The sequence below is a fragment of the Pelecanus crispus genome, chromosome 1 (genome assembly GCF_030463565.1).
Source record: "Pelecanus crispus isolate bPelCri1 chromosome 1, bPelCri1.pri, whole genome shotgun sequence".
NCBI lineage: Eukaryota > Metazoa > Chordata > Aves > Pelecaniformes > Pelecanidae > Pelecanus > Pelecanus crispus.
Window position 1 is genome coordinate 28,948,942 of NC_134643.1, and position 15,212 is coordinate 28,964,153.

At 41.7% G+C, this 15,212-nt stretch overlaps 1 protein-coding gene across 1 annotated transcript in view; it reads right to left on the reverse strand.

The window, feature by feature from the left end:
* The window catches only part of MET (MET proto-oncogene, receptor tyrosine kinase), a 71,479-nt gene that overhangs the window by 19,195 nt on the left and 37,072 nt on the right, over positions 1-15,212 (reverse strand). The window contains exons 8-10 of the mRNA XM_075716226.1: positions 13,210-13,374; positions 12,243-12,342; positions 2,785-3,003 (exon numbers count right to left, since the gene is read on the reverse strand). Of these exons, the coding sequence (XP_075572341.1) occupies positions 2,785-3,003; positions 12,243-12,342; positions 13,210-13,374 (484 nt within the window). The remainder of the gene's footprint in view (positions 1-2,784; positions 3,004-12,242; positions 12,343-13,209; positions 13,375-15,212) is intronic.

The following is a 15,212-nucleotide window of genomic DNA, read 5'->3' on the forward strand; positions in this document are numbered from 1 at the left end:
AGCTGCCATTTAATTTCATGCTGAGCTTGCTTAATTACTGCACAAAACATGACCATGAGGCATGTAAACTTGTGTGTGTGTATTTTTGAATGTGGGTACGGGGCAAGGGGAAAGTGTTGCCAATATAGCTTGTAATGACCTTTTGGCTCCTGACTATAATTTCTGAAAGTCGCCTCAGTGTTTTGATAGAAGCGTCCCACTATAACTAATTCTATTTAGAAGAAGATGTTAAATTGGTGCTTGTTCATGCTTTGTTCTAGGAGACCAGCTTTCACTAATGTTATTCTCCAGTTAGTTGCCGGGAAATAACCAGAGCAGTAGGCTTTGGTAGACATCTGCATCGGGTGCCATGACTACAGGTGACATCAATAGTACAAAACTGTGACTTTGGTCAGTTGTCAGTGGGACAGTCCTCAGCCAGCCTTTCTCATCTGAATGGCTTCTTCCCAGCAATAAACAGCACTAGGGACTTCTTCAGGGAGAATAAAAGGTTCAAGAGTAAAAGAAGAGAGTTAAAAAACCAACTAGTTTTTAACCTTCAGTCTCTAAGAAGATTATGGAGCAAGTCCTCATAGAAGCATTTCCAGGCAGAGGAAGGACAAGAACGTGATTGGGAACAGCCAGCACAGGTTTCCTAAGGCTGGGTTTTGCCTGAGCAGCCTGATTGCCTTCTGTGCAGAGACAACTGGCTCTGTAGATGAAGGGAGAGCACCAGACAATGTTTACCTTGATTTTAGCAACACAATCTCTCCTAGCAATGAAAACAAACTGGGATGATATGGACTGGATGGATGGACTATAAGGTGGGTGAAAAACTGACTGGCCATCAGCTCAAATCTTAGAAGTCTAGCAAGCGGCATTCATCAATGGCTAATACTGGGACCAATACTGCTTAAAATCTTTATTGACAACCTGGACAAAGGGACAGGATGCACTGTCCTTGTACTTTCAGATGACATCAAATTTAGGAAAATGACTGATATACTGGACCACAAGGGGAAATGAGACAGCAGTGTGCCATTGTAGTGATAAAGGCTCAGCACACACTTTAGCAGCAGCGAAGCCAGTAGATTGAAAGTGATTGTTCTCTGCTCAGCACTTGTGAGGCCACACCTGGAGAACTGTGTCGAGTTTTGAACCCCACAGAACAAGAGAGATACTGACAAACTGGACGAAGTACAGTAGAGGGCCACTGAGCTAGGAAGGGAGCTGAAGCACAGGATGCACAATACAGGGCTAGTGGAGCTGGGTTTTTTAAAGCTGTAAAATCTTCATTCTTGGAGCTTTTCAAAACTCATCTAGACAAGGCCATAGGCAACCTGACCTAATTTTTAACTTAGCCCTGTTTTGAGCAAGGGAGTTAGACTACGAAGACCTCCAGAGGTTCCTTGCAATCTAAGTTACTCTATGATTCTTCTCAAATTAGTCTTCTTTCCAACTGGTTGATATGCATGACCTGGAAAATACTGGAAAACACTGCTGTCACTGCACAGAAGCACTAAGCCATGCAGCAGCTATATATATTCCCAGCTCTCCATTGACCCGCACACCAGAACTCTTTCTAGCGTTTCTCCATAACTGAACAGGAGAATTGCTCTGCATTGAGGAAGGGGTGATTGTACGGCCACAAGTTCCAAGTAGAAAAACTAAACAAAAAAATGAAAATCAGGCTGATTATTCTTTGGAATATTCCCAAAACACTTTGTGGAGACAGATCAACATTCAGAGTTTGACTGGAACCCAGCATGTCTGACAGAGGCACTGAGGTAATGCCCTCTGATTTCCTGCAGCTCAGGAGCTGGCCCAGCTAGACCATCTTGGAGTCAAAGACCTCAGGGCTTCCAGATTTCATGGCTGTCATAGGGGAAAAGTTTTGGCTTACAGAGCTATGGAGCAGCTACACAAACAGCATTAAGGCTGACTCTCTCCTGTAAAGCTTTTTTTATAGATTATATTCTATATAAATTACAGATATTCTTTATAAATTACATGTACATAATAATAAAGTTTCATAAACATTCATTGTAAGTTAGAAATACCTGTATTTATACTGTTTCTATTTGATACTCTAACTCAGAAAAGCACTAGATTTCAAGAAATCGGGCTCTCGCAAAATGGATTTAACTTTCTCTGCAGCACTTCAGTAGAGAGCAGCCTGCGCCTGCAAGGGCCCCAGATTCCTAAGAGATGTTTCTCAGTGCTGTGTAGGCTATTCTCAGTGCTCTTTTAACAGGCACTCAGCATCAACTTTGCATTTTTCATGGATCCATAAATATTTAGGCTACAGCGGTGACTGATCCTCATGGGTGACTTTGTGCCCAGGCCAGAGTTTTCCTCAGCTCTAGAGAGCCAAAGCTGCTAGGCCACTTTCTAAAGGCAACTCCACGTCTTTTGTGAAGAAGGACACAAAACCATGTGATAGTAAGAGCCGGGACTCACATGGAGACCACACACTTCAGGTTCTGGGCTGCTGGCCATATTTAATCCTGAACTGGTGACGCAGCTCATTGGAAGCTGACACAGCATGGTCCTCCCACGAGGATGACGAAAGCCTCTCTCCCACCCCACCCGATGCCAGCGACCACCCTGGTATATCTTTGTTTTCAGCTCTGCATCTTTTAAGTTGTGACAGCTGGGGGCTCGGGTGAACGCAGTACTGAAAACACTTCTCTCTCTGCACTTGCCTCCTTGGGGCTTCCTTTATTTCATCAAAATGTCTGTTCCACGCTATGCTGCTGATGTGCGCTTGCGAATAATTTGAAAACTTATTTCAACGTTTCTTACCTTAATTTCCAGAACGTTGTGGTTGCCTCTTGAGATGAACACTGGCTTTTCAAAATGCTTAAATACAGGATTATTTACGTAATCAAAATCAAAGTACAAAGAGCTGACGCCATCAAAAATAAAGAACACTTTGGTTACAAAGGGTGGTTGAAGATTGAAGGCTTTCAGTGAAGGAGTTGTACAGCAGATTATCTCTGAGCTAGAGCGGTGGCTACATGCCTATAAGAAAGAAAGAAAGGTAATTGGAGTAAGTACGTGCATAGGAAGTCACTGATGAATGTCACTGTTCTTTAACAATACACATATATTGAAAAAATAAACACCAGAGGTCTTGTTCTTCTTTAACCAAAGCAAAATCCTGATCAGTGCTACACAGCGTTTATTTAGAGCTGGGAGAAAAGTATAAAAACTTCATGTCAATGGTGTTTGCACTCTTGTTGAGGAAACGTTCAAGTAAACAAGCTTCCTGGCCTGATTGTTCACAGCACTTTTAAGGTAAATATTTTGCAGATAATTAATGGAAAATTATTTCCAAAGCCAAGGAACATCAGGAGGCTACCCTGTACTGGGACACAAAGCAGCCATAATACAGTTGATCCAGTCTATGCCAGAGGGACTGCCACATGGATTTCTCTCCTTTTTACGCTACCAAAGCAATAGCAAGGGACCAGAAGAGAAGGTAAAAATAGGGCTAATTAATCTGACTGAAATAATGGAAAACAAAAGTAAAGCACCACTTACCCACAGTGTAGGTAAGTGGCTATGTTTCCAGAAAGGCACTGCAGATGCTGTGAGAAAGCGCTTTAAAGCCAAAGCCACCTTGGGATTCTGGGCCACAAAAGCTCAGCAAAGTGTATCTGCTTCCTAAAAATGCATGTGTAAGGCCCCAGACGTGCGGCATTCAGTGCTTAGGTACACAGGTGTCATGCAAGTCCCTCCTGGGAGTGTTGCCTGCGGGACGTGCTTCACGCTGTGTCTCCTTGGACGCACTGGGATGAGATGTTTGCCCCTCACTGCAGGGCAGGAGCTGCGGGACAGCAGGCGTGAAGCCACGCTTGCTCCTCACTCTGCCATTATTCCTCGTGAGGACCTGCTCTGGAAGTGCTTCCCAGGTGAAAGCCACTGGTCTTCTACACTTCAGAAGACCTGCCAGAGCATGCTTTGTGCTGTGGGGGTGCAATCCAGCATGAAATGTCTGGCCAGGGTGCTTCCCTCTATCCCATACCACCTTGACACTGGACTGGTGAGACAGACAAGACGGACCCAGGTCCTTCCTGAAAGGATGGCTCTGTTGCAAGCAAGGACAGCGGGGATTTGTAGGCAGCCTGATCTGAAGTCGAGTTTAAGCAGTTTGCAGGGTTAATATGAATCCTTGCAGATGGAATTTATCCAGCCTGCATCCAGACTGGAGTTAGTTGGGTAAACTGCCTTTATAGTCAACAGGGAAACAACAGGCTCACCTAGAGTGGGACTCATCCGATCCATTTTAGACAACAGCTTTAATTAGATTAACGGTGCTCTAGAAGGGTCAACTTCTCTCTCTTGACTCTGAAAGCTTCGACATGACTAATTTGATTATAATGCCAACAGCACATCTAGAAGCATCGATGGGAGGCACGGTGGGTGCTGGGCGGCATCACGCAAACCGCAGGGTGGCTGGTTTGTGACTGTATCGTGTACCCCCTTCGCTGTGCCTCCCTTTCATGCTGCCTACTGCGGATATGGTTGAAGGACTTCTGGCACAGAGTTGTTTCAGCTCCACAGAAGTATTTCTCTTCCAACTGTATAAACCTTCTGTAAGTAGTTCCCTGTACACTGTGCCCTGACAGCAGAGATTACACTTTTTTTATACATAAATAGAGTGGCTGACATGTGGCCTAGTAAGAAAGGGGCTTAGCTCCTAGTCATCATAAATCTTACATTTGCTGTACAAGAAATTTCCCTGGAAAACCAACAGTGCTGTTGAGTACCTTTGCGCATCTAGAGAAGGCCAAAAAATACAGATTTTTCTGTTTTGTTTTTCAAATTAAATTGGTTCTCATTATAAAATGCTGCCTGAAGGAGCTGTGAAATTAGTTTACATTTGTCTCTAACATGCTAAATTAATGCAATGTAATTTTGCTGTTTCAAATCAGTGACATAACCGTTCAAGATATATCGGTTATATACTCACATTAGCTTGGAAAGTGGGATTAAATTAGCTATTTGCAAATCAGCACTTTTTCTTATCACCGCAGCAATTCATGTTTCTGTGCATAATACTGTGAAATCTTGAATCTGCCAAGGGAAACATTTTCAAGGTTCTGAAACTGAGCACTAGAGTTTTAGAGCTCTACTACAAGGGTTACATGTCTGTGAGCTGTGAGTTCGGCACTCAGTTAAATAATTTGGAGCAGCTCTTAGTGATGCTAATGGGACTTACACCTATGTAACTAACAGCACTTTTAGATTCCTAGCACAAATTCAGAAATATTTGTGCATCCCCCATGACAACAAGGTAATCTGTGGGACACAAGACAAGGCAGAATTTCGGTCCGTTTGCTTACAGTATTAGACTGTTCTTCCTCTTTTGAATACCTTGTTATACACCATTTACCATATCTCAGGCTTTGTTGTATCACATGGATCTAGAAATTCATTTGAATCAGTATGGTAATAATAAGATGCATCATTAGTATAATGTATGATCAAGCCATGCTTTTCCATGATATATGAATATTTGTAAAGATATCTATCATATTGTGTCGATTCTAAAAAGGGATTACTAAAATATATATAATTCTAAAACCAAATATGTCCCAGGTAATCATTATATTTATTTGATTAATGTAAATTCATTAGACTTTTTATCTACTGTACAGTAGTGGTGTCCCTTAAATGAATAGCAGTGGTATTTATAACTTAGTTTGTGGCTATCTATTAGAATCAGATACTTTACTTTATCAGGCTGGTCTCTGAAGAAGAAGCTTTCAGAAAATGATAAAAATCTAATAATACTCTTTGGAGGGGATGCAATGTGACTGATTGGTAAGGTCAAGAAAAATCTTATTTGCAATGCCCTTATTGGTACATGATTTGACATGACATTTTTACCTTGAAATTGGTTTTAACAATTGAAGAATATGACGGTTTAGTTTTCAAGAAATATTGGATTGAAGATCTATAAGAAAAAAACTCTAATTCAATCTATTGCCTTCTCAATTAAGATACTGCCTATCACCCAGCACCTTTAACTTTTATTTAATTATGCTTTAAAGTACATTCACTTTAAAAGCTAGGCCTACATTCTTCTTGTGACTATAATCCACATCTGAAGACAATAAGGAAGAAAAGATGTAAAAATTATGGAGCATTTCACAAGCATAAGTAAATACTATACCCCAAAGGGAATAATAATCCATTGCACAATGCATATGAGTCATGACTTAAAGGTATGTATTCTTGTTTCATTTGTAAAATATGACCCTTGAGGCAATTAATTCAAACCTGACCTACAGAATCTGAACTTCGATGCCCAATTCAATTTTTTTTCATCTGATAGAACAACAGGAAAAGTATGAGGGAGGATCTCTGAGCTCCAGAGGTCTCCCAGCAGCTGACCCAGATAAGAGAGGGGCGGTTGGATGTGTATTACAGGATCTGTAGCAGTCAGAAGGGAGAAAAGGGCCAATTTGTCCTTTCATAAAAAGTAAACTTTTGGAGTTCCAGTGAGGAATGAAGTATGGATGAGATTAAAGACAGGCCGGGAGACTCTCCAACTGTCTTTGCCAAAGGATGATTTCTCAATCAAAAGAGATGAGAATTCAGGTCTGAATTGAGGAAAGCCTATTCAGAAGGCTCTTCTGTGTGGGTGAGAAACTGAGCAGTGACACTCAAGCAGGGTATTTGGAAAATTTTTCAGAGAACTCATTGGCTTTTGCAGCCATTTCAGGTAGTGCAATGAATGGTCCTAGTGGATCAGTAGCATTTTTATTCTAGTTGTCTTCTTGGATGAAGGCATGGGAGATGATACTTCCAGTCTATCAGATCATTGGACCAGAAGGTAGAGTAAAACATCTCTTGCTCCTGGGTCTGAGAGTCAGACGTTCGCACAACATGACCAATACTGACTGGGAGTCTAAATTCTTCCCTGGCCTTAGGAAGGTCAAGGTACCTGCTAGCACCACCTCCATGGCACCCCGGCTTTCCCCTGACACCCCCTGCTGCACTCTCTCCTTGCCAGGAGACATGCATGAGATGCAGATTCGGCACAGAAAGACAGGCCAATGGTTCCTCTCCATGAGGGAAACTCTTTGCTGGGCTTCTGTGGCAGCTTTATGCCACAGAGTCAACACAGACAGAGGCTCCAGCTCTGAGTGTCTTCAGATAGGTAGTCAGGAATATCTTCAATAATCACACACTCACCATCCACAATTTCCAGGGTATTTCTTCTATCATTATTTAATAAATCTAAGATAGACACTCACAGGTGAATTCTAGGCATTTTGATGAGTATTACGAGTATGGATTGTTCACGGACTTGTGAGCACTGAAGGAACTTCAGGGTATTTTAAAATTTTCCTGTAATACAGCAGGAAATGGCATCTAGCAGGCAGCAATTAAGAAATGCTAAATATCTACTTACTGAAGAAAGAATTAAAAGTCTGTGAAAAGAGATGATCTTGCATAGCTATAGGGTCAGTTCTTGAAGGTCATGCATTAAAAGGTGTGTCCTGGTTTCAGCTGGGATAGAGTTAATTTTCTTCCTAGTAGCAGGCATAGTGCTGTGTTTTGGATTTAGTAGGAGAAGAATGCTGATAACACACTGATGTTTTAGTTGTTGCTAAGTACTGCTTATGCTAGTCAAGGACTTTTCAGCTTCCCATGCTCTGCCAGGTACACAAGAAACTGGGAGGGGGCACAACCAGAATAGTTGATCCAAACTGACCAAAGGGCTATTCCATACCACATGACGTCATGCTCAGTATATAAGCTGGGGGGGTGGCCGGGGAGCAGCAATCGCTGCTCGGGAACTGTCTGGGTATTGGTCGGTGGGTGGTGAGCAATTGCATTGTGCATCACTTACTTTGTATATTGTTATTACTATTATTATTATATTGTTATTATTATTATTTTACTTTATTTTATTTCAATTATTAAACTGTTCTTATCTCAACCCGTGAGTGTTTCTCACTCTTACTCCTCCGATTCTCTTCCCCGTCCCACCGGGGCAGGGGGAGTGAGCGAGCGGCTGCGTGGTGCTGAGCTGCTGGCTGGGGCTAAACCACGACAAGGTGCTTCTCCCTAATTTTGCAACCTTGCATATCTTGGGACATTCATGGTTAGAAGACATTAAGCAGTGGGAATATATATCCAAATTAGGTAATGGATGGAATATTAAAATGCTGCAGTGAAGGATCCCCGAATGACCACTTGTTCACTATTGGGGAATCAATGCAAAGTACAGGTTTTCAAAGAGAAAATATTGGCCTTAGGTGCTTCAGGAGCAGAAGAATCATCCAGCACGACTTACAGCAGAGGTTAGAAGACACTTATTTTGTAACAGGCTGCTGATCAAACACCATTCCAAACTGTGCAAAGTTTCTTCACAGGCACAATGCAAAGTGAAAGGAAGGAATGAGCTACTTCCTCCTTGTGCACCTCACACAGGAACTGGATGTGTGAGCAGAAGTGAGAGGGTTTGTGTATCCTTATGCATTATCCAGAGCTGTTGGGAATTTATGCAGCACTGCCTAAATTAATATTTTTTGTTCCTAGTCAGAACAAATGGTCAAAAGAACTCATTAAATAGAAATTAAAAAGAAACACATTGCAAGTATTGAAACATACGGTTCAATAACTCTAGAACATTTTTGCACTCGTTGAAATACCAAATTCGAAGAAGGCAAAATGTATTATTTTGATAGTGTTAACATAGAATGTAATATAAACACAACTAGCATTAACACAGTATTGAATAATTTTAAGGAAATTTTAATAAATACAAAATGAAAATGATAAAGTTGAAGCAAGGCATTTTTGCCTTATAGAAGAAAAAGTTTCAGAAATATTGAACTTCAAACATGAAAGCTGAAAAGCTCTACTTAAAAGTTTCTTCTATAGGGGACTGGCATATTACCCCCAAAACTTTTCAGTCTCAGTGAAACTGCATTTCTTATGGGAGTTGTTCCAGAAGAACTCTTTTGCCAGTTGTACCTCTCATCTCTTCCACCAGGATGGAAAGAAACAGGCAGAGAAGCGCAGAAGCCCCAGGGCACATCAGCTGGCTCGACTCCCTGAGGCTTTGGGATGCAGAGCATCCCCAACAGCTCCTGCTGCTTATAAAAGTGACCCTCCACTCATAGCATGACTCCATCAGGGCTCTAGGCTACAATTAAGCCTGAGGGAGTGAATTAAGGGTCTGGGGACAGATAGCTGACAGAAAAAGGTGAGAGCTCTTTTAAATCGGGCACCAACAGTTTTAAGCAAATTGGAGAGGGTCTGGGAGGTGGCAGAAAGAAGGAGTAGAGCTCTAGGAAACAACACTTATCAGGGGGATTTGGAGCGGTTTGGTTTGGTTTAACTGGAAAAGAGAAAGGCTGAATCATAATGTAGTGCAAATATGTAAAATTAGCAGGAGAGACTGGTAATCTGTTGTTTGTGTCCACTGAGGGTTAAACAAGAAGATAGCTAATTAGCAGCTAGGGTTTGGGTTAATTATTAGAAAGTAGTCTTTCCAAACCACTAGGTAAGCAGGTAGAGCAGCTCTCTCCAAAGCTTGTTTAAGCAAGGTTGTGAAATTTCTTTCACAAGGAGCTTTATTAACAGCCTAGACAAATATCCATCAGGCAGTGGTCTGCGTACATTTGTTCCTGCCACAGGGAAGCGAGCCAGGCTAGGTCTTTGTGGTCCCTCCCAGCTGTACTTTCCTTTGATGCTTTGGGATGTGTTTCAGTGCTGGCTTTGGTTTTCCCAAGAGCCAGAGTTTCTGAATGCTGACAAAAGCAGCTTCTTGGAGGAGGCTGGTGAGAGAAAACTGAAATGAAAAAGGGCTTAAATAACCATTAAAAAAAAGTACTCAGTTAGCTCTCCCCTCCCAAACTAAGGAAGCAAAAAGATATGTAACCTCTGCTACAGGACTTCTTGATCATTTTGGTTTGTATTGTACTGTTTGTCTGGGTTTGGCCTATTCAGGAGCACAACCTGTTTTCTCCTTTATAAATGGGATAGCTTTGGATCCCTGATGGAAATAGTTCCTCATCGTTGTTTATTTTTGTAATGACTGGATGAAAGTTTGTTTTTTTGGCATATCGCTCATGCAAAGGGCCCAGAATCTCCAGTGCAGGATGGGGCAGGCTGCAGCCATAGGCATCCTCTGTCAGCAATTTCCTCAGTTACACATTGCAATCTTGTTTTGCCACTTATAAACCTTCCCCTTCTCCCTGAGAACTAATATCCTTCCTTGAGAAATAAGCTCGAGGTAAAGACTAGTGGCAGAACAAATGGCAAGCAGAGCTGGGCTGCTACAGAGGCAGGGAAAGCCACTGAGTGCCAGAAGCCTTTAATTTCAATAGAGCAAAATATATTACTTGGGCAGTGTCAAAGTATAAAACATTCTGGATTATAATCTGTTTGAGGTTATATTCCATGCTTTGTGCAGGGAGAATGAATTTGTGTACAGCTGCTTTTACGCTGGGGCAGATTCTTAGAGATCAGCAGTGGTAGGGGACAGGTACCCTTAGGGAAAAGGAGGGTCAGACCTGCCTCTTCTTGTGTGTTGGCAAATATCACACACACTGCAAGGTATGAAAAGGAAAAGAATAAGGGAGATAATTCTGATTGTCTGTGTCCATGTCTTTTTTCAATAGACGGTTAAAAGGCAGGATGGCAGCAAACCACTGCTCAAAGGAAAGGTTGCTCCCCAATATTTGGGGGAGAGAGTAAACTCTACAGTGTTCATTGCCTGGAGTTGCCAGTCACTTTTGGACAGTGGATTTAATTCTTTAAAACTTCTGATCCTTTCAAATCTGTTCAAATTCTGAGGAAGTCCCAAATATTTGACAAGCAAGGTATGCAGAATCAGGGCCTGAAGAGAAGCAATATTGCATATTCTCATAGGGGAACAGAGAAAGCAAGTGAATGATCTTTACTTCAAAAGAAAATCCGCTCAAATCCACACAAAGCAAAATCTGAAGAGCTGATTTCAGCAATCATCTTTTCTTTGGAAATCTTTTGTACTTATGCCCACATTACTCAAAACCTAATAAATTTTGAGTTTGGTTGATTTCACTGAAATGTTTTGCGTTCCGTCTCATGCGTAAAGTGTCTTTTTGATAACATTGAAGACCATGTTTCGTTGCAGGGGCACTGACTTTGAGATTAAAATCTGAACACATTCACTTACAAGCCATGATTACATCCAGCTGAAATTCAGGTCCTGACACTCATAATATTATACAAATTAGGATCATGAAGAATATTATGACCTTGAAGCTATAAAAGGCTGCAAATTTGCAGACATACTGTTTAAAATGCTTTGAGCAAACCTAGGTCTAATACTTATAATTCAATACAGGAAATAGTGGATGATGATCATTAGAAATAAACTGAGAAGATGAGTAGTAACGTAGCATGTCATAAAGAGTGTAGGTCAATTTAGCTTCAGTTAGGCTAAACAGACCTTACAAGATAAGAAAATGTTGGGGGTGCAAGACAAATGTGTAGGCAAAAGCTTACAGTTCCAGTACAACTAGCCAATAGATGTCATCTTTGTCTTATAAATATTAAAGTAGATCACATGATCATGTCTGAACACCTTATTTAGATTTAGACACTGTGTATTATCAACTCAGGTAACAAAAGAAGGCTCAGATCCCTGACTGACCCTCTGTTCAGGCAGAGAGAGGTACCCAACGGCAAAAGCCCAAACCTTTCTTTAAACTTAGTTGGTGGACTTTGATAAGTTAGAAAAGATTTACCCCAATAGGTAATTTGGCAATCAGAAATTCTTTGGAATAATATTTACTTTTTATTTTACATATTTACTTTTCCTCTTTCTTTGATGCCTGTTCTGTTTTCCTTTTATATCCAGTCACCATTTGAATATATTTCTTACCTATCACACAATAGCATTTGGACTTGCCATGTAATCTGACATACCTATATTGCATTGCTCTGTGTTTAGTCACTGAATTTGCATTGTTAAATTGCAATACAAAAATCTTGTTATCAGATACTATAAAGCCTTATTTCTTTGGAACAGATTCCTTAGAAACTGTGGTTCTACCCCTGGCTGAATTTCAAATTTGTTGTTGAGTTTTGCCTATGCAGTGGAAACAGTCTGTGCAGAAAACACCAAAATGTTGGTGGAAGCCCCGAAGTTTCGAGGCAAAAATCAAAGTATTTTGACTGAAAATTCTGTGCCATTCACCACACAAAGATGACAAGATAACAGATTGTCTTCTGCAAGACTGACTCACCACAGAGAAGTTCATTCCCAGTTTAGGTACAGTGATCACCATCTGAGGAAAGCACACTGAGTTCAAGTTGATTCCCTGAGCTGTGATTGTACTTCCACCACTAGGAAAAATTAGAAAAAAAAAAAAGAAAAAGCAGATGAGTAGGATAATGATACATCTGCTATGATAATCTTAATTACAAATTATATTTTAGAGTAAATGACAACATAAAACCAGAATTAGGGATATATGGGGTGAATGCAAATACATAGCTCTGAGCAGTGAGATTATTTTTCTGGGAAACAAATTTTACACTTGCTATAACAACTAATCAAATACAAGAAAAGAAAAACAATTTTTAAAATTGTAGTATGCCAGGATATAAAACAAATGTGTACATTTTAAAGGAAGGTGTATATTTGTTCTTAGCATTTGCTAACTTACTTATTGCTTTCAGTGGTGCTGAAAAAGGTGCCTTTTTTACTGCTGACATTTTTTTGGCAAAGGCAGATGGCTTGGATTAGAGCTACTGAGACCATAAATATGTCACTTAAAAACACACACATACTACCATACATATATATTCATAATATTTATGTAGCGCTGGATTTAGACTATTTTAAAATCCATTTGCTCTCCTGAGTACCACTGACTTGTCACATTAAATGATTTTCCTCACTAATCAGCGTAATGTCCAGGCGCAGTATAGGAGACACACTTAGCTGTACAGCAGGTATCTCAGCAGGACATCACAGGTTCGCTCAGCAGCAGCCAGGAGTTAAATCACATAAAGAAAAGAGGCACCCTTCCCTCTTCTCCTTCACCTCTGGAAGGAAATGATCTGCCCTCTGCAACTGCACCATAATAGGAGCAATTGGCATGGCAGATAGAGATAAAAATGCAATTTCTTTTGATAGATTGCTGCGTGGCGTAGCCGTTCTTCTTTCGTTCATTACTTTTCTTATTTCTGCAAGAAACTTTTACTCACCTAAGAAAAGATTTGGCCGGATGAATTTTTAAAACAACGGGGTCTTCTCTGTACGTGAAATGACCGCTTGCGTCTCGAATAGCTTCGTCGATTCCCACCCTCACACGATACTCCTGGGGAATTCGTTGTGCTGGAGTGTAGCACTCCGCAGTGCTCACCGATATGCTGGAAGGACAGAAAAAGGCTTGCTTGTCAGCATTATAAAACATGTACTCGGTTTGAAACACTGTCCTTTAGTGAGCCCCACTAAGGATCCGCTTGTAAAAAATCTGTCATTGCTTCCCACACTGGGTGGTCATATTCCAACAAATAAGCACGGCATGAGGTAGAAACAGCAACACCACTGCTTGGGCTCAAGATTCATCTTAATTCGGTTGAGTTGCCACCTTGCCTGCTGGAAGGTGTTTCCCCAGTGCTGGCAGCAGCCACGTCAGCCCCAGCACCCTGCAAAGGCAGCTTCCAGCCTGGAAAACGACAGCACGTTCCAGGTTTAAGGGGAATGACTTGTTCTGCTGTAACCAAGGGATAGCATCTTTCTCTCTCCAATCCACAGGATTCACCCTGTGTTAAAAACGTGAAGAAAAGGTGCTGGTGGGGGATGTACGAGCATGTCAGAGATGCCCTGCCCTGGGGGCACCTCCTGACTCCAGGCACTGCTGAGGGGCAGGCAGAGGGCAAAGAGAAGGGAGGAGAAGGTGAAAATTGAGGAAGAGCTGGCCCCATTCAGCACAGCAGCAGATTCTCTGGGATATTCACCTTTCCCTTGCTTTCTCATGCTTGGCCCTGGAAGTCCTCCTTCTGCACTGAGCTCAGTGGGTGAGCGGGCAGCGGAGGGGTGAAGGATCCTGAAGCTTGAAGTGTGGCTGCAGGGAGCAGAGCACATCAGAGGCAAGGGTAACAACTGACTGGAGAAGCAAATGTAACTCTACCAGCTGTTTTCAGTGATTTGGACCTAATCACATCCAGGAGCCCTCCAAGTGAGGCCATTCTCAAAGGATGTGAGAGGTTGTCTCCAAATTAGACAAAAAGGGCATTTGCTGCCACTTCTGAAGCTTTCCAGGAAGGTGGGGTTCACCGTGTGCTGTAGGGGTTAATGATTCGTTCATATGTATCTGGAAGCTTTTTACCATCTTTTAAAGGAAACAATAAACTCTTGATCTAGCTGCCCTCAGAACTGGGGGAAGCTGCCAGTTCAGATAAATACCTGCCCTGAGAAACTGGCTAAGACCTGTGCAGAAGTCTCCAGACAGCTCGGCTGGTGAGAAAGAGGGGTGCTGGAGATGCTTACTGGATGAGCCCCAGCTACGGTTTGATACCTAGAGGTCCACCTGACCAAAGCAGATGTCTGCCTCTGAGCTGGCTGTCATCTCACTGCCACAGTAGGTGTCTCAAATGGATCAGATGAATCATTCCCAAAAGGTTTATTTACTTGTCCATTAGTTGACCAGCTGAGATGATGACATCAATAAATGCCACCCTAAACTATTAAGTAGCCACTGAACAGAAGTGCTGAAGATCTTGGTAGTGATTAAATATCAGACTTGAATACCTAAATCCCTTTCTTGATTTAGTCAGACTTAGCTGATTTGATCAAGAGCATACAATAAATCGTTTAGCAGCAAAGAATAAAATTCAGCTCTCCTCACTTTGAGTCTGATGTTAACTAATAGGCTATTGCATCCCCGTGTTCTCCGCAAGTGTGATGTTTCACCACTATGACTTTACATAATCATTAGGAGAGACTCAAAATTTAGAGGAATTGATGGACATCCTGTTTCTGGACCACAGTGGGACAGATTCTGCCTGGGGCCACAGAGGTGACAATTCTGGAGCCACCCTGCTGTACCTGAAAACAGGACCAAGCAGGATTTGCGCCGTGGTAGAAAGGCTACCAAAGTCAGAACACTTGTCTGCCCATAGCAAAGAATTTGTGCTTGGTATTTAGCATTTATATTCAGCTGGGATTGAGGGCATTTCCACACAGAGCTTGTCAAAGATTCTTG